At 33.4% G+C, this 26,332-nt stretch overlaps 1 protein-coding gene across 2 annotated transcripts in view; it reads left to right on the top strand.

Moving 5' to 3' along the window:
• The window catches only part of LOC106868277 (uncharacterized), a 274,739-nt gene extending 249,516 nt beyond the window's left edge, over window positions 1-25,223 (top strand). For both annotated transcript variants that reach the window (XM_052971148.2, XM_052971145.2), the window contains exon 4: window positions 20,313-25,223. In XM_052971148.2, the coding sequence (XP_052827108.2) occupies window positions 20,370-24,677 (4,308 nt within the window). In that variant the 5' untranslated portion in view covers window positions 20,313-20,369 and the 3' untranslated portion in view covers window positions 24,678-25,223. The remainder of the gene's footprint in view (window positions 1-20,312) is intronic.
• Window positions 25,224-26,332: the final 1,109 nt, after the last annotated feature.

Below are 26,332 nucleotides of genomic sequence, written 5' to 3' on the forward strand. Positions count from 1 at the left end.
TTATATCATGTATGTGTATGCATAAGCGTGCATATACGTATGTGCGTATGTATGTCTGTATGAACGCATATATATATATATATATATAAATATATATATATATATATATATATATATATATATATACGTATATATGCATGTGTATATGTATATATATATATATATATATATATATGCATGTATATATGTATATATATATATTTATATATATATGCATTTATATATGTATGTATATGTATATATACTCTTTGTATATATGTGTGAATGAATGTGTGTATAAATGTACACTACTACAAGCAACCTTTTCCGAAATATACAAAACAAAGGAGTCTATACTCCTCCTCCTGCCACCACTACAACTACTCCTACTACTGCTAATTACGCTACTGTTGCTTTTTTATGATTGTTCAGTGACCTCATGTTACAGAACGTTGGACTTGCATAGTTATTTATACATTAGGATCACTGGTCCTCGTACGGTAGTTTCCATACAATGCCTTACTTTTACATGTGCTTCACAGCAATGACATTTCATTTCATTTGACTTTATTTTTGTTTTTTGTTAATTCGTTTTTGCTATCACAGTGTACTTTTTCGTTTCATTTTTGTATCTCAGTCTCATTGAATTTTAATTACTGTACATACTCCTCTTTGCTTCTGATATTGAGTATATAATTTTGGAAACTTAATCCCTTACTTCTTGGGAGCACAATCCCTTATTTCATACCTTTAGTATGTATACTCTATGCACATCCGTGTTTAACTAAAACATGTGCTGCATAGTGAGGATCTTGTACATTTACGCATCAATTTTATTGATGTCACTGATGATGAACTGCTTTTAATATTAAAGTTGTAGGTCACAGCAAATATAGCTAAGGTACTCATTACATGAATCCTGTTTCGCGATAATTTCGTTCTTCAGAGCAGCTCTAATTCTACGATAACATTCTTTTCGTATTCTGCATTTGTGAGCGTTGGATGCCATCCACTTCACATACACCTAAATATTTGTAATTGTCGACGGGATCTAATTCCTTGAGGCTGGTAAACTTGTCTATTTGCGTGTTGTTCGTTTTCAGGAGTTTTCCCATAAAAAAATGTGGCTCTAAAGCATTTATCAAGGCGAAATCCATTCCAACATCGTCACTGAACTGTTTTTACCACAATTAGAGACCGTTCCAGTTCCTGATCATCTTTCGTAAAATGTTTTAAACCATCGATGAAAAGGGTACAATTCATTTGTCTTTCGTATTCTCTATACCTATTCGACAGCTTACATAGAAGAATGAAATCCAAGAAAAGAGTAGTGTTTTTGAAGAAACGCCTTAAAGATGTCACAGTTTATGTCCATGTCACCGACGTTCATAGTGCCTTCTCTGAATTCTGTATAAGAGTTGTTTTCAATTACTTCATATTCGTCTGAAAATTATCAATAACTAATTGATTTTATATATTTCTACACATATCGGAGGCTGTCAAATAATTTTTGTAATCAAACCATGAAGCAGAAAGACATTTACTTTGTTTGTGGTAGTCATCAAGGGCCATTTTATTTATTTAAAGTTGGTCTTTACCACCAGCAGATATTAGCTAATTCATAACTAACGATGTTTGATTTGTTGGTAGTCTTTTTCTTCCCCCAGTTTAAATATCTTCTGTATTCGATCTGTAAATTGGAAAATACATTGTAGTGTAAGAGGTGTCTACGACGTCCAGTTTCCTTGCTTAGTCCATTTCTCTCTTGAATTTTACTTTATCAGATCAAGATGGTGTGTATGAATGTTCCCATATTTACACTATTGTCTTTCAGAGTGCTTTATTCCGATTTCTGAACAGTTAAGGGGATTTGGTAATTTTCACTTCTAATTAAAGATATTGAACTTAGTTTTTAATGAAACCGAAATATTCGTTCAGTTTTCTTATCTACGACTACTGAAAGGTAATTGGACACAATATAAGCCTAAGTTATTCTTATTCCTTATCTTCAAACATTTATGCGATACCCTATCGACTTCATAAACCTCGGTTCGAAAGATGACAATAGCTGCACTTTGTTTTATAATTGGTTCTAATTCTTATTAGCATATCTGATTTAGAAGGCATCAGCTGCAGTAATTTGGGGTTGGGGGAATGAGACTAGTCGATTACATCGACCCGCAGTGTTGCACTGGTACTTAATTTATCGACCCCGAAAGGATGAAAGGCAAAGTCAACCTCGGCGGAATTTGAACTCAGAATGTAGCAGCAGACGAAATTCGGCTAAGCATTTCGGCCGGCGCGATAACGATTCTACCAGCTCACCAACAAAGCAGCAATAACAGCAAGCAAATAAGAGACTAATATCACTCACACCCACACACAGATACACAGGAGTATGCATATATGCATGCGTGTGTATTCCCTGCAGCATCTAATTAAGGTCTCTATGATTTAAAATTCATCGAAGCCAGTTTGCCTTTTCAACATACATGTATCGATGAAAGAAAACCAGTTACTACATTGATTTCATTAGTTTGTCCTTGTGTTTATATCGCAAACAATATTACCTCATCTGTCACTTGAAACCATACTGAAATTTGCACTTGCCCTATTTAATGTATATCAAAATTATAATTCACCTGCTAAACACTGAGCACTTTCTTTGTTTTCTTGTTTACTCTCACTCCCTCTTTCTTTCACCTCACTCATATTTTCCTTTCCTTCTCAATAGTCGTTTATATACTGTCTTCTGCTGACTTCACTTAGGCATCCGTCAACGAATCTGATCTGTGTTTCGATTTGACTAGTTATAGCGTTATGACTGTTGACAGATTACTTAGCACATTCAACAAGGTCTGTTAGAGGTTTAATCCTTTTCAATTATAGCTTGTTAATTTCTTCCTAATTTTTGTACATTGATACTTTATATTTCCCGTTTCTTTTAAACAGCCCGGTTGTTGGTGACATGCTCAGCGCTTTGTTGTTACTCTATATTTCCAAATAACAAACATTACATGATTTAGTGATTATCTGATGAATCTTACAATCTTAGCAATCTATTCTCAGTTGTAGCAGACGACTGCTTTCCGTTGGCAATTTCCTTCATTCTAAATACTGATTTTAGATCTGATTGTACCTCAGTGAATTTATGTTGTGAAAATGTAGAAAGATCACATCATGCACCTTTTCTTGAAAAAGACTAGGGCTAAGCGTTGATAGATATCGATAAAGGAGAAAAGAACATTTCAGACAGTAAAATAGTGTTAAAGTATTTAAATATTTTCAACAATGAATTAATAAGTCATTCATTTTATCACTTCTTAAAAGTATTTGTTTTATGTGTTTTTTTCTCTAATTTCTATTCTTATGCGTTATCTAAACAAACTAAAGGTGATAAATCGTTTATTTTGCTCACAGACAATAAACAAACTCTAGGCTTTGAGTTAAATCTGAGAAAAATTACGCTGAACAATTAATTACAAAATATTAAGCAAGTTTAAAACACATTTGTTATAGAAAAAATATCTGACGCAGAAGTTGAATTTAATAAATTAATAATCTTTGCTGCACGCACATTTGATATCAAAATATATTTCATACATTTCTTTGGTTTAAATTGGGAATATATAGCGCGTCAAAAGATCATGAGACCCCTTCTTCAAATTATGTATTTGAGGTACCTAAGGTAGTAGGGGTAATGGAAAATGATACTTGGAAACTTTATTAGAGGTTGTCACGTGACGATAGGACATATTTTATTTGTAACACATAATAAATGTGCTTGTTATAGCCCTAGTTGCTTGCGCTTAGGATACGTCTCATCGTTATGAAACACTCTAGTATATGAGGTACAAAAATCAATTAATAATGTTACTCTACTTTCGGTGCTAAACTAATACTTCTTATGATATTTCCTCACTGTAAGATAAATGGATACCTTATGTTTTAGTCTATGGATACTTAATGAGAAATATGACTGGATCAAAACTACTAAGGATCCTGTTAGTGATTAGACATTCTACTCACTCATGCATTCACATAAGTAAATTAGTATCGGTTTCATGGGAATTTGTTTCTTTATAATACTAAAGTTAAATCAGGAAATATGAACGTGATGAAAGAGATTTTTAATATTGCTTAGAATCTTACCAGTTTCTAATATCGTGTGCCCATTCGTATCAAAAGTAAATCACATATTTGCTCCATTGAAGAAAAGAACGATTTTGTGTGCATACGTTTGTATTTAAACCTGCACATTGTGTATATATAGGCATATATCAGTGAACGGTTACATCTCTCTCTGTCGCTCTCCTCTCTCTCTCTCTCTCTCTCTCTCTCTCTATTACTATGGCGTACATTTTGTATAATGTGGTACTGAGTATGATCCGATCTGCGTCTTACATTATTCTAGTAACCTTTATACTTTTCGTGTTTGAGCAGCAATCGAGTGAATTGTACCCGACTTGTGGTTTAAATTGCCAGTGTTGTTGCACACAATATTTATCCGAGTCTACCTCGTTTGGATATGAAAGGTAGAAGTGAATGTGGAATAGTGAACCAACTGTACAATAAGTAGAAATACGGTATATGTATATAAAGTTGAAAAACCTATCGATGTGTGTTGCTTTGTAAGTGCATATTTAAGAGTGTCTGTGTTTCTGAACTGTAAATAACCTATAAAAGTTAGTTTATGGGCTTGTATGTATAGATGTGCTTATATATTTCCAAGCACAATATCGGTGTGTGTTACGTGTGTGCAGCTAATTGTATATCAACAATATTATGAATAACTTCATAAGTGAATATGCCTCCTTTGCCTGCCTATGTATGTGTGTCTGTCTAGGTGTGTGTGTGTGTGTGAGTGTGTTAGTGGCATTGATCTTACATTCGTTTCATTTGTTTATGTGTTGGCATGTGATTTTGTATTAGCGTATGTCAGTATATTAAATTGACAGTACGTAGTTAGGTAGTGTTTGAGTTTCTGTGTCTTTATGTTTCAATACACCAGGATCATTACTGATTCTTGTAGTGATTCTGCTTGTGAATATGTGTACTGTTCGTTTGTGTGAATATGCGTGTATAAACATATTGAATGAGACAGACTATCATTGATAGATGTTTACATGTCTATTTATGTGAATACTATGCATACATGAATGAATATGTCATGTTCGAAAACAAGTTAATGCATGGCTAGGATATCTTAACTCTGTGCGTGTGTACATATATGTGAGAGTAATATATTGCCTGCTTTACTCTTCGCAAGATATAACGTGCATATGAATATATCATTTGTAGATAATATGCTCTGGCATTGTATTTATAGTATAACACACACTCAGACACAGACATACACAGCATGTATGCGCCATATATATGCAGTGTGTGCTTAGCAATACATTTGTAATTGATGTACTTGATAAACTAATTACTTGCATGTATCAGTAAGTGACTAGATATGCATCAGGGTATTTTTGTGTTTGAGTGACTATGAATGTATATATTTATGTGTGTTTGTGCTCGTGTAATAATAGTTCTATGTGTACATATATGCAAGAGCAACATTGTATGACTTAAAGTGTATGATATCATATGTATAATATATATATGTGAATATATCGTGCGTCAAGGCATTTCTATATAATATATGTATGTTTGTATGTATGTATGAGTGTATGTATGCATGCATGTATTTGCTGAGTTTACTCTTGAATATGGTGATTTGTATCTATATCCGAATATAACATGGAATAAAACATTATGAAATGGTTCAGTGCACTTCTGAGAAATATCATGTGTATATGAGTAAATTTAAATGCGTGACAAATGTATTGCATGGTATGATTCAAGGCTTGATGTGTGAATGCATGCATTGCATTTATCTAGGTATATAAATATACAGATATATACGTGAAAATGTATATGTGTAATATGTATGTGCATTTGTACATGATGCAATGAATACATAAATATATTCATTTCTAATTTAGGCATAATGCCAGACATTTTTGAGAAAGGAAGCAGTACATTTTATTAACCTAACTGACTGCACATTATTTCATAGGTCCGCTGACCTCCACAAGATTTGAATTCACCACAAAAAGAGTCGTAATTAAACATCGGAAGGCATTTTCAAATCCGATGCTCTACAAATGTTTTGAATCAATCGGTGAAGCCTCAGAAAGCTTGTTGACTTCCTCGAAATTATGCCCAAATATCCTGGATATTAGTCCTTATCGGATGGCGCAGTTATGTATTGACTACAGATGTGATGGTACAATCATGGTTTAATGCATGTGGCTAGCCTCGGGCTAGCCAACAAAATCAGAGGCGTCAGTATATTCCCCAAACGAGAGGCGTGCTAACGATTCTGCCAGTTCCCCGATTTAATCGTGATAATAATAAGGATAATGATGATAGTTGAGTGTGATACTTCAACAGAGACGCTGATAGAAAAAAGTTTATATTTGAGGTAAACAAACGTTGTTTTCATATATGTATCGCTGTATTTTTTCATTGCATTCCACAAACCTGTTCGCAAACAATTACCTAATGACTTATTCGAGTGTGAGTCATTGAAGAATATGTATTTGGGAAAAATGTTTTATTGTTCGGTACGTGTGAGGTCATTTATTTACACCAATATGCACACACACACACACATATATGTGCATATCATGTATGTCTTCTATGATAGTATTTGTTTATACTAATAAACATGTATATATATATATATATATATATATATATATATATATATATATATGTTCGCCGACCGCACACATTTTTGCCTGTATACATTAAGTGAAGCTTTACATAGCGTCGTTCGGTTATCGACTGCTATTTCTAGCAACCATTAGTGCCTTATTGTGTCACAATTTCTCACACACACAAGCACACACACACACACACGCACGCACATACACAGGGTACGGTGAATAAACTGTTGTCAAAATTACGCAAAAATGAAAATAATACTGACATCTCATTTTAACTGATATATTAACCAAAATTATAAAAATATTTTAAAATTCGAAAGAGAAAAGCAACTCAATAAGGTCGCTATTGGCTTTAATCACGACCACCAGACGACTTGGGAATATCATGCCACTCTTGTGGTCGGTCTCCATCTTTACGTTGGTGAATGCTGCCGTAATCCTTGCCTTCAGTTCATCTTTGGTGTTACAATAAGTTTTGTTGGTCTCATGCACAATTGAGCCCCACACATAATAATCAAGGGGGTTGTAGTGTGGGGATTTAGGTGGTCTGATATTAGGGGTGATGTAGTTGAAGAAATTGTCTGAGTCCTCCTGCTTGGGTGGCATGGCTCAGAGTCCTGTTGCCAGACATAGGGTCTTCCAGTAGCCACCCTCTTGACCCAAGGTACTACTACCTCCTCCAGGCACTTGCTGAAGACCTCCTTGTTAAGTTTGAGGCTATGTGGGAAGATGAATGGCGGTATAACGTCGCCATCACTAGAGATCACTCCAAACACGAATGATTTTTATCACTCTCGGTACATGTTTTGGGGACACTGCAAGCCAATGATTGTTCTGTGTTTTCACCATTGATACTGGCAGATTTTCTTCTCGTCTGAGAAAAAACAAAACATGTTCATTTGGAGGGGATGCTTGAGTTTGTTCGAAAGTTTCGTAGCGTTGTCTGTCCTCTTGTCCTTAATGGCTTGTGATAAAATTGGCAATTTTTCTTCTTGTTTGAGGAATACAAATGTCTTCATGCACTACCTGCCTCATAAGAATCTCAGGCATTCTCATGTCCTTGGTGATGGATCTGATTGGCTTCCAGGGATCGTTGTCAATCATCGCCTTGATCTTAGTAACAAATTCAGGAGTTCTTTTCTTATCAGAGTGTGACTTTTCCGAGCTGCCGTACCTTCGTGATCACCAGGTGACTCATCGAACTCTTTCCGAATTCTCTGCTCTGCCTGAGATTGATACCCAAACACTCAGAGATGCATGTATTGGCGCTTCCGGCGCGAATGCCAAGCACTACAGCATATCGCTTTCAAATTTTGGCGGAGTGAATTACATCACGGTGTTGTTTTTCTCAAAGAGGGTGCCTAACTAAGCCTACTATACTGTGTAGTCAACAAAATCAAAAACAAACAATGCGCATGCGCGAAATAAAAGGTAGAGAATGACCATAATTTATCCATCGCACCCTGTATGTTTGTATGTACATATATACATATTTGTGTACGTATAAGTATATATATATATTACACGTTTATAAGGGATGACCACTAAGTGGACATCCAATATGCTAGAAAGTTGTCATCAACGACCCAACCACAAAGAAAAATAATGTTCTCCAGAAAAATTTCGCAAAACACCAGAACAGGACAGGACATAATGAGAAATATACAGAATAAAGAATTAGCTATGTATCTATATAAAAAAAAAATATATATATATATATATATATATATATATATATATATATATATATATATATATATATATATATATATATATATATATATATGTATATATATATATATATATATATGTGTATATTTCTATGTATATATGATTATATGTTTGTCTGTATCTACATTGATATTAGTGTTTGTATGTGTGAGTGATCTGTGTGTATATGTACTCTCGTGGTATAATTATAGGCGATTGTACACGCTTTTCCATTTTATATTTTTCAATGAAAAATCTATACAAGCTGTCGAACACATAGTCTCCTATATATGTACACGTGTGTGTAAGTATGTACTTACCTGTTAGTTTGTGTTTGCATTTGTCATTGTTTATTTACACGCGTGTCAATATATACGTTTCTATGATTCATTCTTTGTATTATCCTTGCGGAAAGATTTCTTCGTATCAGAGTCACTTACAAAATACTCTTTCTCATTTATATTTCTGAACGTTGAATTGATTTCTAAACCAAACAATTTCCTATATATAAATTTATCATAAAAATACAATCCATTTTATTTCTATCTCATATATATGTAAGCCCACAACTAAACTACGAAATTATGTTCAGAGAACAGATGTTTCCTTTTAACCGCTTGTAGATTTTATTTTAAATGAAATAAAAGTTTTACTCCGTATAAATGCCTCGCAACAAAAAGAAATGCACACACCTGCTTGTCTGTGTGTATGTATAATGCACACACTCACGCGCACATACATAAGTGTATGTAGATGTGTGTGTGTGTATGTGTGTGTGTGTATGTGTGTGTGTGTGTGTGTGTGTGTGTGTTTGTGTGTGTGTGTGTGTGCATACATTATATACATGTATGCTCCACTGGCTAGCAATAACACTGTTAGACACTACCTAATAAAATGCACAAGATGTGCAAACATCAAGACTATATATTTATTTATATATTTCATGACTTGTTTCGAATTTATCGATCGTGTCAAACTAACACTCAGTTATTGTTCTGACAGGTAGAATAAGATCGAAACATTCCACAGTTGATCACTTTATCATTAAACATAGACAGACATACGAATATGTATGTAAGTATGTATATATGTAGAAATATGTGTGTGCATATATGTGTGTGTGTGTGTGTGTGTGTGTGTGTGTGTGTGTTAGAAGGTGCAGTCCATTAGTATCTTTAAAAGTAGTCAACATGTACTTATTTTATCGATCCCTTGAAGAGTAGACAGTAACGTAAGTTATGGAATATTTGAATTCAGAACGTAAGGGCCCATAACTTCGTGCTTTAAAGCATTCCGACCGACATTTTACTGACAAGTCTTCTCCATTGATCTGTTAATATTTATAATAACAAGTGTGTATATACAAACAAGAATGGTGCCATCAGTATAACAACACGGTCGTTAATGCACTTCTGCTAATATTATACTTCAGCATCGATGAAACAATGAATGATTAAAATGAATATTAACTAAAGAAATTTTTAATGGAACCTCTGTAGATAATATAGTATCTTATTTTGATATTATCGCTGATTGTAAGATATGGGTTTTGTAATGTTAACGTTTTTAACAAAAGTCAAGGAACGCCCAAGTGTAAAGGCAAATTTAGAGATAGCAACCAATCAAACTTTACATAATACACCATCAGTTTTATTAATGCAAAGAGAAATACTATGGGTAATTTTGTTGTATATTACTTACTAAAACATACAATATGACTATGGATAGAATATCTCTGATCATGGCACTAATTCGTTGGAGCTGCAATCTTGTGAATGCAGAACCTCTGCCTAGCTATTCGATCAACTAAATATAGAATTAAATTTCCCTCAAATGAAATTCTACCAGGTTATTTTAATACGGAATATACATTCTTTAAAATTACTCTCCAACAAAGAAATAGAACTTTTAGAATGCGTGTACTTTTCGAAAATAAGATCCAAATTAAAAAAAAAGAATAAGGAAAATTAAAATCAGGAAATCAAGCAGCATCGTGATAATTCTAGTACACACAATTCAGGTTGAAATTAACGAAGGCAAGAAATGAAGAATCATTACCAAATATACAGACTATCGACTAGAAAAACAAAGCAAGCAACAGGATGTAAATCCAAACTACACTTACGAAAATTAAATCATAGAGGAATGCGAGGACGTTATTAGCAGAGATCTTTGACTAGAGTTTTGTCTATGACAATAATATAAAACTGCTGAAATAATCATAATCTATATACATATATATATATATATATATATATATATATATATATATATATATATATATATATATATATATATATATATATATATATATATATATATATATATATATATATATATATACTCTGTCTGTGAGACATTTTATGGTAGAGGCATAGTATTTAACTATTATTTCTAAATTTCGGTATGTGGTGAAGCAATTTGCTGAGCACTAATTATAATTATGCTTATAATTATAGAATTTCTGTATATGCAGTGCGTGAGAAAACCTGGCAAGCCAAGTGATGCCATAATACGTGGCCTCTGCCAGGAGTGTACCCAGCTCACTTATTCGTATCTTTACCTCATTGGACACTAAACTCTGCTTGCGAAGACCTATTGAGGCAAGTGAAACCGAAATTGAACCAAATTCGACGACTGGTACCCATGCCAACCTCACCTTCATTGGACACTAAATTCTGCTTGTGAAGACCTGTTGGGGCAAGTGAAATCGGAATCGTTATTGAACCATATTCGATGACTAGCACCTGTGCCAGTGGAGCACTAACAGCACCGTCCGAGCGTGATCATTGCCAGAGCAGCTGTCTGGCTTCCGTGCCAGTGGCGCGTAAATAGCACCGTTTGAGCGTGATCGTTACAAGTGTCACCTTACTGGCACTTGTGCCGGTGGCACGTTAGAAAACAGTGAGGTCGTTGAAAGTGCCGCTGGACTGACTCCTGTGCAGGTGGCACGTAAAAAAACACCATTTTGAGCGTGGCCGTTTCCAGTACCGCCTGACTGGCCAACTACACTCTCGGAGTGGTTGGCGTTAGGAAGGGCATCCAGCTGTAGAAACTCTGCTAGATCAGATTGGAGCCTGGTGCAGCCATCCGGTTTGCCAGTCCTCAGTCAAATCGTCCAACCCATGCTAGCATGGAAAGCGGACGTTAAACGATGATGATGATGATGATGATGATGATGATATGAGCCAGCGAAAAATGCTCAGAAAGATAAAAAGTTGACGATAAACTAGCGAGTACTTTGCAAAACGTATGATGAATGAACATTTTTGGACATATAGATACTTATAGATACCGTTTTATCTGTAGAAATAAAAGGAGAATCTGGAAAGATTGTAAATGTGTGTAGCACCACAAATAAACACAAGTATACCATACATACAGTTTAATAAGTGAAAAATCTCGTAGATGCAGAGAAAAAAGGATGTTCTGTATTTTTAATCCATATTTTTTTAGAAGATAATGTCTCCATTGCTTTTCTGTGCGATATTAACACATTTCAGTAACATAAATATTAGACAGAAAATTGGCAGACGTACTATCATGTAATAATGAAATTTCCCTTGAATATAGATGTCTTTCAGGTTTATGCTTGGGGGTGGGGGGTCAAAGAAGACAGGAATTCAAAAGTGAAAATTGTTATGAAGTCATTTTCAAAAAATGCACGAAAACCGCTGGGGAGATAATACAATTTACGAAAACCTGTAACGTTATACTAGATAATGAGAGTGACATCTGAATTTGACCAACAACTTGAGAATTAATACTAAAGACTAAAAGAATTCTAATAATAAATACTCACAAAATATAAACAAATATAACTTTATTCCGGAAACCACTACACGCTGCTGCAACAGACAGCTACAAGTGTTGAACATAAAAAAGAGAGCAACGAAATTTAAATCGGTTCCAAATGAAAACAGAAAGTTTGAAGGGGAGGAACTAAATACTGAAAACCAGAGTCATTCACTCAAGTCATAGATCGGTATATAATTGTATCAATCTTGAAGGGATAAAAAATAATCTGACCCAGATTGAATTTGAAATCACAACCTACAGATTTGGAACATATTCTACAGAATAATATATTCTGTTTAGCCAACACTATCACCGACAGTAACAACGATTAGTTCTATGTTTACCACATGGCTGACATGTTGGAAGGGTTACATTACGAAATGGAATATAAAAATGCTTCCTTATACAACAACAAATGCTGTGTGTGTGTGTGTTTTAACTTTTGATAATATTAGCCTCAATAATTGAGTGAGACACTTTGAAAGAACACCTTACCTGGATTTGAGCGGAGAATCTTGATAAGCTGAAATCTCGATCGAGTCTCAAAACTTAATACACCGCAAGTAAATACCGCACGGCCTCATATCTCACGTTCTAAGGACTTAACCAGTCTAGATGATTTCAAAACTAATGGTTATTAATAACAGACAGTACGTAACTTGTATATTCATTCGATACCATAGTGAATATTATGCAGATCTAATAGAATTTTTATAGTTCGAATTACTTTGATTGCTGACTATATCTTTTAGATTTAGTACTATATATATCAATCAATGTAGATTTTAGATTTAAGATATATATCTTATTCAATGTACAACACTATGTGTTATCGATTCTTTTTAGGATTTTGCTCCTATATTCTAACTCAAAATTACATTAAGAATCATATGAAAACATATAGAAGCACGAGAAAAGACCGTATTCTAAATACAATTCCGAAGTAAAAAAAATGGAACTGAATTTGTGTGCGTATGCATATATTCATGCGTACGTACGCATATATGCGCGCGTGCACACACACATACGTGTGTGTGTGTATGTGTATGTATGTATGTATGTGTATATATATATATATATATATATATATATATATATATATATATATATATATATATATATATATATATATATATATGGTAGCAAACAAGCGGGTGGATTCACACATATAGAGGTAAACAAGTGCGTATACAAACATCTATACACACACATTACATATATATATATATATATATATATATATATATATATATATATATATATATATATATATATATATATATATATATATATATAGAGAGAGAGAGAGAGAGAGAGAGAGAGAGAGAGAGAGAGAGAGAAAGCGACATGGCCTCAAGTGGAAAATGAATAATTTTAGCTCCGATAGAAACATTCTCTGTATATGGAAAGGAAAATCAAATAGATTTGCAATAATGTTGTTCAACAAAACATGAAAACCTATTTTTGTCAATAATCAGTCTTAAGTTTACTGTGACATTCTGCAGATATAGGCCGAATAGATTCATTCATATATTTCTCTTTCCTCACACAGTCTCATATACAAAGAAAAATATTTTTTAAAATCCTTCTGTTTATCTTTTCTGTGCCCAAAGTAACCTTTCTCTCATAGTAGACACAGTTCTATTCTCACTCGCTCACTGATTCAAATTTTAATAATTATATAGTTTCCACATACGCACACACAAGCACTTGCATATAATCCCTTTGGCTTCCGCACTGTTCCCATCTTTCGAAATTTTATTAAGATTATATTGTTCAAATCCTGCCTACTGAAGAAGGTTTGGGTTTAACGTGCCACGTAGTGAGATCAAATCAGTGACCATTCTGTTTCAAAGCGAACATCCTAACCATATCACTAAAACTGTATTATTACACACGTTATTAAACAACGAACATCCGATATTATGTCATGTAGGCTATGTCTGTGTCTACATCATCTACACTGAAGTTTCTTCGCGAAAACCTGCTGTATATAACAACATCAATTTCCTTACCATTCTCCCTTCACTTTTTCACCCTTAACCAATAAATAAATAAATAATACACGGTTTCCGTTTGTATTCAAAGTCAGCCATATTCAACGGAAGAGACGGTTAGTAGAGGACAAAAAAATAAGAACCTGGCTAAAGTATATAGAAATAAGTACGAAGTATTTTTACATAGGGTTTTTGTTATTATTCTTGCTTTTTACTAACTGACACATGTCAAAGCAAATAAGGTTGGTATCATTTCATGAAACGTCGAAAATCAAAAAACGCTCTTCGGCACAAATAGGAAAATTGAATCCCTAGAGGGAACTCCCGGGGCTTTCTTTCTTCCACTTTATTTTTCTTTCGCTGATAACGCATTCAAACACATTTGATTTGTAGCTGTTGCTTTTCTTCATTTTACTGATTTATTTTACTTGGTGGAGAACGGCTGGAAGTATAAGGAAACAGGGTAACCGTTGTTTTTTTCTATTTGTACATTCTCGAATTGTTTGTCCTACATATATGTATATGATCGCACTCGCGCACACATACGCAGTCACGCATATACATATTTACAAGTTATATATATATATATATATATATATATATATATATATACAAGCTCGCATAAAAATACTAGTATGCAGTCACATTTACAAAGGTCATATATATGGTGACACATGCAATTCTGTATATAGGCACATAGCCAAACACTGAAACACAATAGAGCCTCTTCCCTTCTGAGTTCAAGGAACAAAACTTTGGTGGTCAGCGCTGGTAGTGGTCCAACAGATTTACGATCCGGTTATTGTAAACTCAGGTGGCGGCAGCTGCCATTGATTACGTGTTTAGAGAAAGGTATTGCGTTTGCAATACATGCAGCTTTGATTCACCTCCAGTGAACCAACAATATCATACTTGTTACATTATCATTGCTGTGAAGCATAAATATTTACTAATCTCTCAGTACGAAATGTTTCGTTTCACACAACCACACATATTTACAACCTGGTGACAATTCGGAGAATTTTCCGGGAATACGGAAGACGACTCAATAATGTCGTAGAGATTTTCATGTAAAAGAATATACTTTTGAACATTGAATCATAAAGTAATTCACTCCTAATTATTCTCAGATGTCCTTGTAAATACAAGTATCCACACACGACATCTCATCTATTCCTGAATTCAGATTCCGTTAATTTCGAGTTTATTATTCCTTATTCCGACGCCGCTAATATAAATATCACGCTAATTAAAAGAGTAGGTTGCCAATTGATAAAACAGCTGGAAATTCATATAAAGAAATGTAAGTGAAAATTCATCACGCAGAAGCATACTATCAAGCATTGCGCAAATAGTATTTCTATATATATTTAGATGCTTATATACATTTTAAATATGCATATACATACATTCGTTTATATATGTGTATGTAATGTACATATATACATATGTATGTATGACTACATACAGGGTGGTACAAAAGTAGGCTATATTTTTATTGCAAGAATAGATCTGGACCTGCACCGTGGTGTGTGTCGTAGTGAAACTGAGAGGCTACAAGAATGTGTCAATGTTCAGGGCGGACATTTTGAACATTTACGGGACTAACATACTGCAGTGTTTTTTAAATAATATTATAAAATATACAACTATACAACTGTAGGTTTACATTTGCACCACCCTGTATGTTCATAAAATTATGCATTATACTCGCACATACATATATATATATATATATATATATATATATATATATATATATATATATATACTTAATTTAGAGAAAAGAAACAAAGTTCATGAACTCATCCATGAAAATCCATCGATCTATTTTAATCGATTTGATTTAATTTTATGTACTATTTGCAAATTTGGTTATGAAACACGTGTAGTCGTTTTAGTATTTTAATGATTATCAATATGCATTTTATAGTTCTTTTTAGAGTATTTAATTGTTAACTGGATTTTCATGGATGAGTTCATGAACGTTGGTTCTTTTCTCTAAATTATTTATTATATACTGTGAAACTTAATTTAATTTTTATTTTTATAAATTGAATTTAATTGAGTTTTTAACTGTAAATTTGGATTTTTATCCCTAATATTATATATATATATATATATATAGGCGCAGGAGTGGCTGTGTGGTAAGTAACTTGCTTACCAACCACATGGTTCTGGGTTCAGTCCCACTGCGTGTCACCGTGGGCTACTGTCTTCTACTATAGCCTCGGGTCGACGAAAGCCTTGTGAGTGAATTTGGTAGACGGAAACTGAAAGAAGCCCGTCGTATATATGTATATATATATGTATGTGTGTCTGTGTTTGTGCACCCAACTTCGCTTGACAACCGAGGCTGGTGTGTTTACGTCCCCGTAACGTAGCGGTTCGGCAAAAAGAAAGCGATAGAATAAGTACTAGGCTTACAAAGAAAAAGTCCTGGGGTCGAAGTGCTCGATTAAAAAGCGGTGCCCCAGCATGGCCGCAGTCAAATGACTGAGACAAGTAAAAGAGTAAAAAGTAAAACAATATATTTATTATATATATATTATATATACACACACATATATATATATTATATATTCATATATATATATATATTATATATATTGCATACATTATACATATATTATTTATATATATATATATATATTATACACATACACACACATATATATTATATATATACATACACACATATACATATATATATATATATATATATATATATTATATACACACATATATATATATTATATATATACATACACACATATAAACATATAAACAAATAGTAAATGAGTATATGCATATATACGTACAGGTATGTGCGTACCGACATCCACCTGTATGTATAGGTGCATATCTGGGTACAGGACATTGCAAACAAAACGTAGACGAGAAAACACACAAGCCACCTGTCCTGCCCAGCTCTTCGAAACGCCGGTGTTACAACGGGGGTAGCTGATGAAGTAGAATGTTCTCTATGTGACTTGTGTGTTTTCTAGTCTACGTTTTGTTTGCAATGTCCTGTACCCAGATATGCACCTATACATACAGGTGGATGTCGGTATGCACATACCTGTACGTATATATGCATATACTCATTTACTATTTGTTTTTACATGACTGAACGCAGCGTCTCCAATTCGTAAGTAGTTTTCGTAAACCTATACATATATATATATATATATATATATATATATATATATATATATATATATATATATATATATATATATATATATATATATATATATATATATATATAGATAGATAGATAGATAGATCGATAGATAGATAGATAGATAGATAAAATAGTGTAGGTTGCATACGAGTGGGTATATATTTATAAAAAAGAATTTTGAAAACGTCAATATATAAAAAATGAATTTTAATTAAAAAAAATGTCAGAGTGGTCACTGCCATTTACCATTGCCAACACGGTCACTACTACTACTACAATCAACAAAAAAATGACCCCACGTGGACTATTGATACCAGTAAGGAACAATTATGAACCTTTCATTTAATTTCATTTTTTTAAATATGTATTTTTGATAATGTTCGTTTTTTACAAGAACCGAAACATGTTAAAATATCTCTGACAATATATTAAATTATAATTCATATAGGAGTCCACTTTTGCTGGTCATCCCTCTTATGTTTGTATAAAAATATATCTATATAAGTATGTATGAGTTAGAGCTAAGACAACCATCTAAGGGATAATAAATATCCAATGAATTACTGGAGAGATATCTATTTATATTCAAAGGCTTACTGTTGCAAGGTAATAGTACAATTGAATAGTAGGTACAAGTTGAGTAAACAGAAGTTTATCCAAAATTTATATAAGTCAAGAGAGAATATGGAAAAGAGATTCAATTGACAATCAACAGTAAGATTTATTTATTATAATCATAGGAATAAATAAATAAATAATTCAATAAATAAATAAATACAACTCCACTCTTACATCTGTTTCTACTTTGGTGTTTCATCTTGCTAAATGTGACACATCATACAAAGATTGAACTCCAACGATTCATCAGAGAGTCAGCAAGTCCATAATGGTATGGTTAAAAGGTAATAAGTGAAAAAGTAAAATAGTAAAGCCGAAAACTATATTCAGAAGTTGTGAGATCACATCTGATTGCAATTTGATGAACGTGATTATCAAATTGCAATAAGATGTGATCTCACGACTTCTGAATATAGCTAGCCTTGGGTTTTATTTTTTCACTTTTTACCTTGTATCCTTACCATTATGGATTTACTGACTCTCTGATGAAGCTTTGGACTTTAATTGTTATATCTGTCAGATTTAGCATACAGGAAACCCAAACTAGAAACAGCTGTAAGAGTGGAGTTGCATTTATTTATTCCTATGATTATAATAAATAAATCTTACTGATGTTTGTTAATTGAATCTCTTCTGTATTTTCTTCATTGCCTTATATATATAGATACATATACATTCATGCACACATGTTTACATAAACCCATCAAACACACTCACATATTCTTACATACAGTTATGCAAGCAAGACACTCAAGAAGTATCGCTCTTTCTCAGCGTTTGACTGCAGCCAAATTCAAACACATTTTCTCCAACAAAATCTGTAACGGAACTACCTCGAAATCTACACGATGAATGAACTGCCAAATACGTTCGGTTATTCCGTCGATGTATTGGCTTGGCATATACCACTTATTGTCGATTTTGGATTTTGACTTTCATGTCCGATATTTAGTTGGTTCTGTTCTCCTTTTGATTTTATTAACTATTTTTTTTGTTTTTATACTGACTTTTATACTGTAGATTTTTTTTCTTTCCTTTCTATCTTTCATGTAATGTATTGCAAATAGGCCAAGTAAACTAGCAAGTATAATGTGAGAGCCATTCATTTTGCGATTCATAATCAATAGTGACTGCCAGTTAAAGATTCCAAGCATGTCATGAGCTTAACATTAAGTATACTTGTGTTCGAGTTTTCTGATCAACTCACATTCCTTTCCCGTCTTCAGCCATTTACTAGACAATTTTTTGTGGTCGTGATGTTGGTGTTGCTGGCTGTAAATGAGTTGATGGTTGATCATCATCATCATATATACTCAACAGGAACACTGCTACTCTTAATTTATTTCACCATTTTCCCCCTTTTTCCTTGCATTTTCCATCCTTTTGTCTTGCACTCTTCCTCCACCACCAGAAACACTTCTTCTTCTTCTTCTTCTTCTTCTTCTTCTTCTTCTTCTTCTTCTTCTTCTTCTTCTTCTTCTTCTTCTTCTTCTTCTTCTTCTTCTTCTTTCCGCGTCATTGTAGCGTTTGTTTCCTCAGTATTTCATAAATCTCATTTCACCATCACCATCACTATGTATACTATTGCAGTTACTGGGAACATTATCACAACAACCTAAATTGTAGGCCTGTTCAGATATACCTGTATTTCAATGCTCAACATTATTACAGTTGTGTTTTTATATGAAAACAAAACAACTATATTTATGAATATGTGTATCAGTGCATGTGCGTATGTATGTATAGTTGTATACAAATATACTTAAGTATGCATATCTCCATGTGCGCATATATATATATATATATATATATATATATATATATATATATATATATATATATATATGTGTGTGTGTGTGTGTGTGTGTGTGTGTGTGTGTGTGTGTGTGTGTGTGTGTGTGTGTGTGTGTATGCATGAGGTCACACAGCATATAAATACATGCACAGCTAAATATTTTATATGCATATAAAATGAAATTTGCATTCATATATATGTACAATGTTTGTGTGCGTGTGTATGACACAGAAAGAGATAGATAGATAGATAGATAGATAGATAGATAGATAGATAGATAGATAGATAGATATAGAGAGAGACTCTGTGCCTTTAGAATATATACAAAACTAGATTAAAGTGATAGAAGAAATCGATATAATATAAAAGAGAACCATTTAAGGTTATTTTATTCAAGAATATTCTTTCTATTGAATTATCATCTGTTTTATTATATTATTTGTTTTTTTTAAATTTTGACTATTATTCATATTTTAACATGATCATTTTGTTTCTTTTCGTTTCAGACTGTAATATCAAACCGTGGACTTTCATGTGGGAAGTTTAGGAACGTCACCATTACAATGTCTTCCGTGAAATCCAGCTCACAGCGGGCATGCGTAACGATGACGTCTAACTCCGTCTCGCAAATCTCCAGGTGTCATTCCCTGCGTCACTTGGCTGTAGTAGCAGCAGCAACTGCCACAAAGCATTTAGAACCGAAACTAAATTCTCATTCAACACTAAATTCAGCGAGAGAAGAAGCCATGACACCGACAAAAGCCAAACTAACACCAATATCGTTATCACAGTTTTCAACATTTTTATTCATACCGCCTCTATTGCCATTCTCTTCTCCATTTAAACCTCCACCGCCAGCAACGCCGACTCAACCCTTACCCCTTTCTTCTTCTTCTTCTTCTTCTTCTTCTTCTTCTTCTTCTTCTTCTTCTTCTTCTTCTTCTTCTTCTTCTTCTTCTTCTTCTTCTTCTTCTTCTTCTTCTTCTTCTTCTTCTTCTTCTTCTTCTTCTTCGCACCCACCATCTCCTACACTTCACTGTACTTCTTCCTCTTGTTCTTTATCTCCTTCTTCGAATTCTGTAGTAGGAACAACTACGTTTTTCTCGTGTCCATGTTCTCTGCCTCACTATCTACCACCACCTCCTTCTTCACCCACCACCTCTCGTCTATCGTGCTCTGAGTCGTTACCGCCGTCCTTAATAAAACCACTACTTCCACAACCATCTCCTCCACCACAGTCGCCGATATCGGCATCTTCGTCGTTAACATCATTATCATCATCGCCGGCGTCTGTTCCTTTTCACTGGATGATTGTACTATTTCTTCTTCTCTTCTCGCATTCAGCGCAACCATGGGTGACTCAGCCCGAATTTCAGTGTCCTAAACAATGCGAATGCCATAACCTTCGTACTTCGCAGCTTTCCACTTCAATAGCAGCCCGCTGCCGAATAAATGAAACGATGAGTCGGTATAATTTCAGTGTATTTTCAGCCCCGTATATTACTGTCCTGGTTATACAATGCCAGGGTAAACCTTTAAAACCCGTTAACAAAATGCTCCGTAATCTTCCTTTTCTCGAAGAACTTGTATTTAAGGATTGTCATTTCAAAAGCATTCCTGAATATACACTGTTAGGCTTGAATAACTTGAGAAATTTTAGCATTTTTGGTGCTGATCAGTTGACGTTAACTTCAAACATATTCCACAAAGCGGTTAAATTGAAAAACCTTGAGATAATACACAGTGGACTTAAAACAATTCCTGTTGATATGCTTTGCAATTCTGTAGATGTTGAATTGCTTACCTTATCGCAGAATGAATTAACGCACTTCTCAGAATTGAAAAAACTTTGCCAGACTAACACCACCATTTTAGACCAAATAACACGCTTAGATTTGAGTTACAATTTACTTCAAACAATTCCAGCAGATTTCAGTAAATTATTTTCTGATATGCAAATGGTAAATTTTGTAGGTAACCAAATCGATAACATAGAAGCTGGTAGTGTCAGTGATCTTTATTATTTAACAGTTATGGATCTGTCTAAAAATCGAATCCAAAGTTTTCCAGGTGACTTTTTAGAAAATTCCATTGGAATACAGCAGCTAGGTATCTCACATAACCCTATCAAAACTATATTCCCATATTTTAAAGATCTTCAAGATTTAGAAGTGTTTGAGGCTGAGCATACTTATTTAGACAATAGTTTCTTTCGGGAAATTCCTAAAGGGTCTGCATTAACGAATTTAAACTTAGCACATTGCTATATGAGTAAAATAAATAAATCCCTGATGAGTAATTTGAAAAATTTAAGGCGTCTTAATCTTAACAGTAATTCAATTTTTTCGCTGCCTTCTAATGTATTTTCTTCCAATGATAAGCTCGATGTTCTGATATTGTCAAACAATAATATTGAGGAACTTTTGGATAATTCCTTACAAGGACTTAGGGCCTTGCGAGAACTCGATATCAGTTACAATAATATATCAGTTATAAATGAAGACGCCTTTCACGATCTTCTGGTTATTGAAAAACTTGATTTAAGTTTCAACCAGCTGTATGATATCCCCAATGCTATAACCCCTCTGGACAAAATACAAGAACTGTATTTAGAGGGAAATTTCATCAGTAAAATTAACAAGAATTCATTCAAGGGTTTAGATTCTATTAATCGAATTGTTTTGTCTAAAAATAGAATTGTCTTTCTTGATGCCAGTAGTTTTACTCGATGCTTCAATTTACATATTTTAGATTTATCTGAAAACAACATTTCTTATATACATGAGGACGCGTTCGAAGGTCTACAATTGGTCGGTGTCAGTTTAGCAAATAATAAAATAAGAAACATCGGTACAGCGTTATGGAAGCAGCACAATCTAAGCCAGGTTCATTTGCAGGGTAACCTTCTTGAAGCCATTATGTCGTCCAATTTCCCGGAAAACGTTAAATTTTTAAACGTTTCTCATAATAGAATTTGGAATGTCCATCCATTTACCTTCTCAAACAAAGATACACTCGTAGAAGTTGACTTACGCCATAACAACATCAGCTTCCTAGCAAATGATGCTATCAGTGTGTCTCACAGAGTACGTTCCATTCCCGACGTTTACCTTATGGGAAATCCATTCAAATGTGATTGTAACATTGTCTGGCTTAAAAAACTTGCCAATGTAAGGCCAAGGAAAAAAGACGGCCTTCCGTACATTCCGGATTTGAACGAACTAGAATGTCATGCGGACAATGAAAGTTCGGTACCAACAGGCCGTATGTACGAGGTAAAGGAATCAGATTTTCTCTGCAAATACCTGAAGGAATGCGCTCCTGATTGCATCTGCTGCACTTTTGGCATGTGTGACTGCAACAGCATTTGCCCCGAACAATGCAGCTGCTATCGCTCGTATGATCGTAAAGCTAATATCATCAACTGTATGAACAGCGGACTTAGTGACTCACGTATGTTGCCTTCGAATGCCACCAAAATTTACCTGAGTGGTAATCGTCTTATATCTCTTTCCAAACACTCTTTTCTTCGCCAGCGAGATCTGTTAACTGTACTCTATTTAAATAGATCCCATATTTCCAATATACAAAATGGCACATTTATGACTTTAATAAATCTGAAACAGTTATACATGCACGATAACGATTTGACTATTTTAACAAAAGAAACTTTCCAAGGATTAGAAAACCTTGAAGTCATCACGCTGAATTCAAATTCAATTAGTTATATTGCACCAGGAATGTTTGCTCCTATGCCCAAATTAAAAATTGTCGATGTCAGCAGCAATCGATTGCACATATTGGACAACAGTTTCTTGAGCCTAAAGTATTTAGAAAGTATTGCAATCCACAACAATCCATGGATTTGCAAGTGTCCATTCGTCATGGGACTGCAGGAGTTGTACATTAATAAGCCTGATTTGGTGGTTCTCTCAGAATCTGTAATATGCGATCATGAAGATGTCATCAATAGCAGTATGTCTTTCTACACAGCTTACCCTCTTTTTGAGTTCGATGTACAGTTACACTGCCTGAATATCACTCCAGTCACCAATTTATCATCCCACGTGAATACGCAAATCGACTCAAAAGTTATATGTGCTTTAGCCATTTTTTCAGCCGTCTTTTTGACTTTGATAATTGCTGTTATCAGCATCGCATGTTATCGTGAAGAGCTGAAGGTGTGGCTGTTCACGCAGTATGGATGGCGTATTGGAGATCCGTGGGCAAAGCTAGATGATTCTAACCGACGATATGATGTCTTCGTAGCTTACACAAGCAAGAACGCAATGTTCGTGGAACACGAGCTTACACCGCGTCTAGAGAGAAGGGAACCACCTTACCAGGTATGTCTGACCTACAGGGATTATGATGTGGATATTTCCTATGCTCAAAACACAATCAATTGTATACAAAATAGCAAGCGAACCATTATGCTAGTGTCTAACGACTTCTTCCAAACGGAATGGTTCCGTTATGATTTTCAAATTAACAATCATGATATACTGAAAACGCTTTCTGAAAGACTCATAGTCATTTTAATGGAAAAAGTCGATAGGAAAAAACTTGAATGCGACCTTATGTTTTATGCGAAGACGAAAAAATTCCTAAAATATCAAGACACACATTTCTGGGACAAACTTTATTATATGCTACCAAAAGTTCGAGGACTGCCATTATTACCACAGACCCCAGAATCTGCGGTTTCCTCTGGAGAGCTACGCGATCAGTGTTGCAATAATATTGCTTTCTCGAAGACTTCGTTGGAAAGTGGGTACGAAGAAATTAACTTCGTACGGAAAAATGTTTTTCCCCGTTCAGATCATCAGACTGTATATTTAGCACCTGTTTGCCAAAGAAATTGTAAATAATCCCCTCCCATTTTCTTTGTGAATGTGTTAACTTTTGTTGTTCTTTTTATTATTATTATTATTATTATTATTATTATTATTATTATTATTATTATTATTATTATTATTATTATTATTATTATTATTCCTACTACTATTATTATTACCATTATTTTCCCATTATTTTTTTATTTTTAAACGCTAAATTTAACCATGAGTTGTACATTTTCTCTCTTTAAAGAAAAAAAAAACAAGAAGAAAATATTGAAAAAAGAAAAGACAATAGCATCATCTCTGTCTCCTCTTTGCCTTCTGTCAAAAATAACATAAAATTATTTTTAAAAAACAATTATTTAAAGAAAAAAAAAAGATGTCAACCACAAATCAAAGATAAACGCTTTGTCTAATAAATCATTATTGAGCTGATTTTTTTCCAGACAATTCAGTTTTGTTTTTAATTTAAACATAATTTATAGAAATGAAATCCAAAATAAAATATATTATTTTATTTGAGAGTTATAAAGATTACATTTTAAAAATAAAATAACCAAAATGACTTATTCAAAAGTGATTGTTGAATTTTATTTCAAATTCTCTTTGATTGTTTTTGTTATTCTCTTTTTTCCTCACTTTCTCTTTTTTTTTATTATTGTGATTATATTTATGTTATTTTTTTTTATTTCTGTTTATCTGTCTCTTTCATTGTTTATTTATTTTCTTTTCTAAACGGTTCTTAAAATAAAGATGCGTATATTTATATGTTAAAATCATTTTTATAAATCAAAGATGAAACTAACTGCACCTGAGAACAAACATTCTGATTGTTAATACTAATCTCCTTCAAGTTATCTAGCTAGATACCTGTTTCTTTCTCTCCTTCTATCGTTCTCTCACTCTCTTTGTCTCTTTCTTTTTCGCTCTATCTCTCTCTCATATATATATATATATATATATATACATACACATTCACATACACACACATACATATAGATAGATATATACGTATATATATATATATATCTTTATGTATGCACTCTATGTGGGCTGTGTGTTTTCTGTACTCTGGTTATTATTATTTTTTTGTCTACGTTTTGTTTGCAACGTCTTGTACCCATATATGCATATATATATATACAGGTAGATGTAGGTATGTACATACTTGTACGTATATATGCATATACTCATTTAATATTTGTTATATACATATATGTGTGTGTGTGTGTGTGTGTATGTATATATATATATATATATGTATATATGTATATATATATATATATATATATATATATATATATATATATATATATATATATATATATATATATTGACTTATTCCATCACTGGTTTTAATCTATTTGTTAACATTACTCTGAATAGCTTTCATCGCAACCATCACCAATAAGATAAATATTTTTACCTGTTCTGTCTTAATTACTACCATCATTATTATCATCCACATTACTTCCAACTTTATGATTTGTTTACCTTCATAAGATCTCAGATTCAATGATTAGATTTCTCATGAACACATGCACATACACAGTTGTCGTCATCATCATCATCATCATCATAATCATCATCGTCATCATACGTAAGAACCCTTGTATAACAATCATTTGTTCTTGTTGGATTCGTTGCTCTCATTTACTCTGTTGTTTCTTTGCCTTTGTTTTAAC

Source organism: Octopus bimaculoides, chromosome 1 (assembly GCF_046866305.1).
Source record: "Octopus bimaculoides isolate indiv1 chromosome 1, ASM4686630v1, whole genome shotgun sequence".
NCBI lineage: Eukaryota > Metazoa > Mollusca > Cephalopoda > Octopoda > Octopodidae > Octopus > Octopus bimaculoides.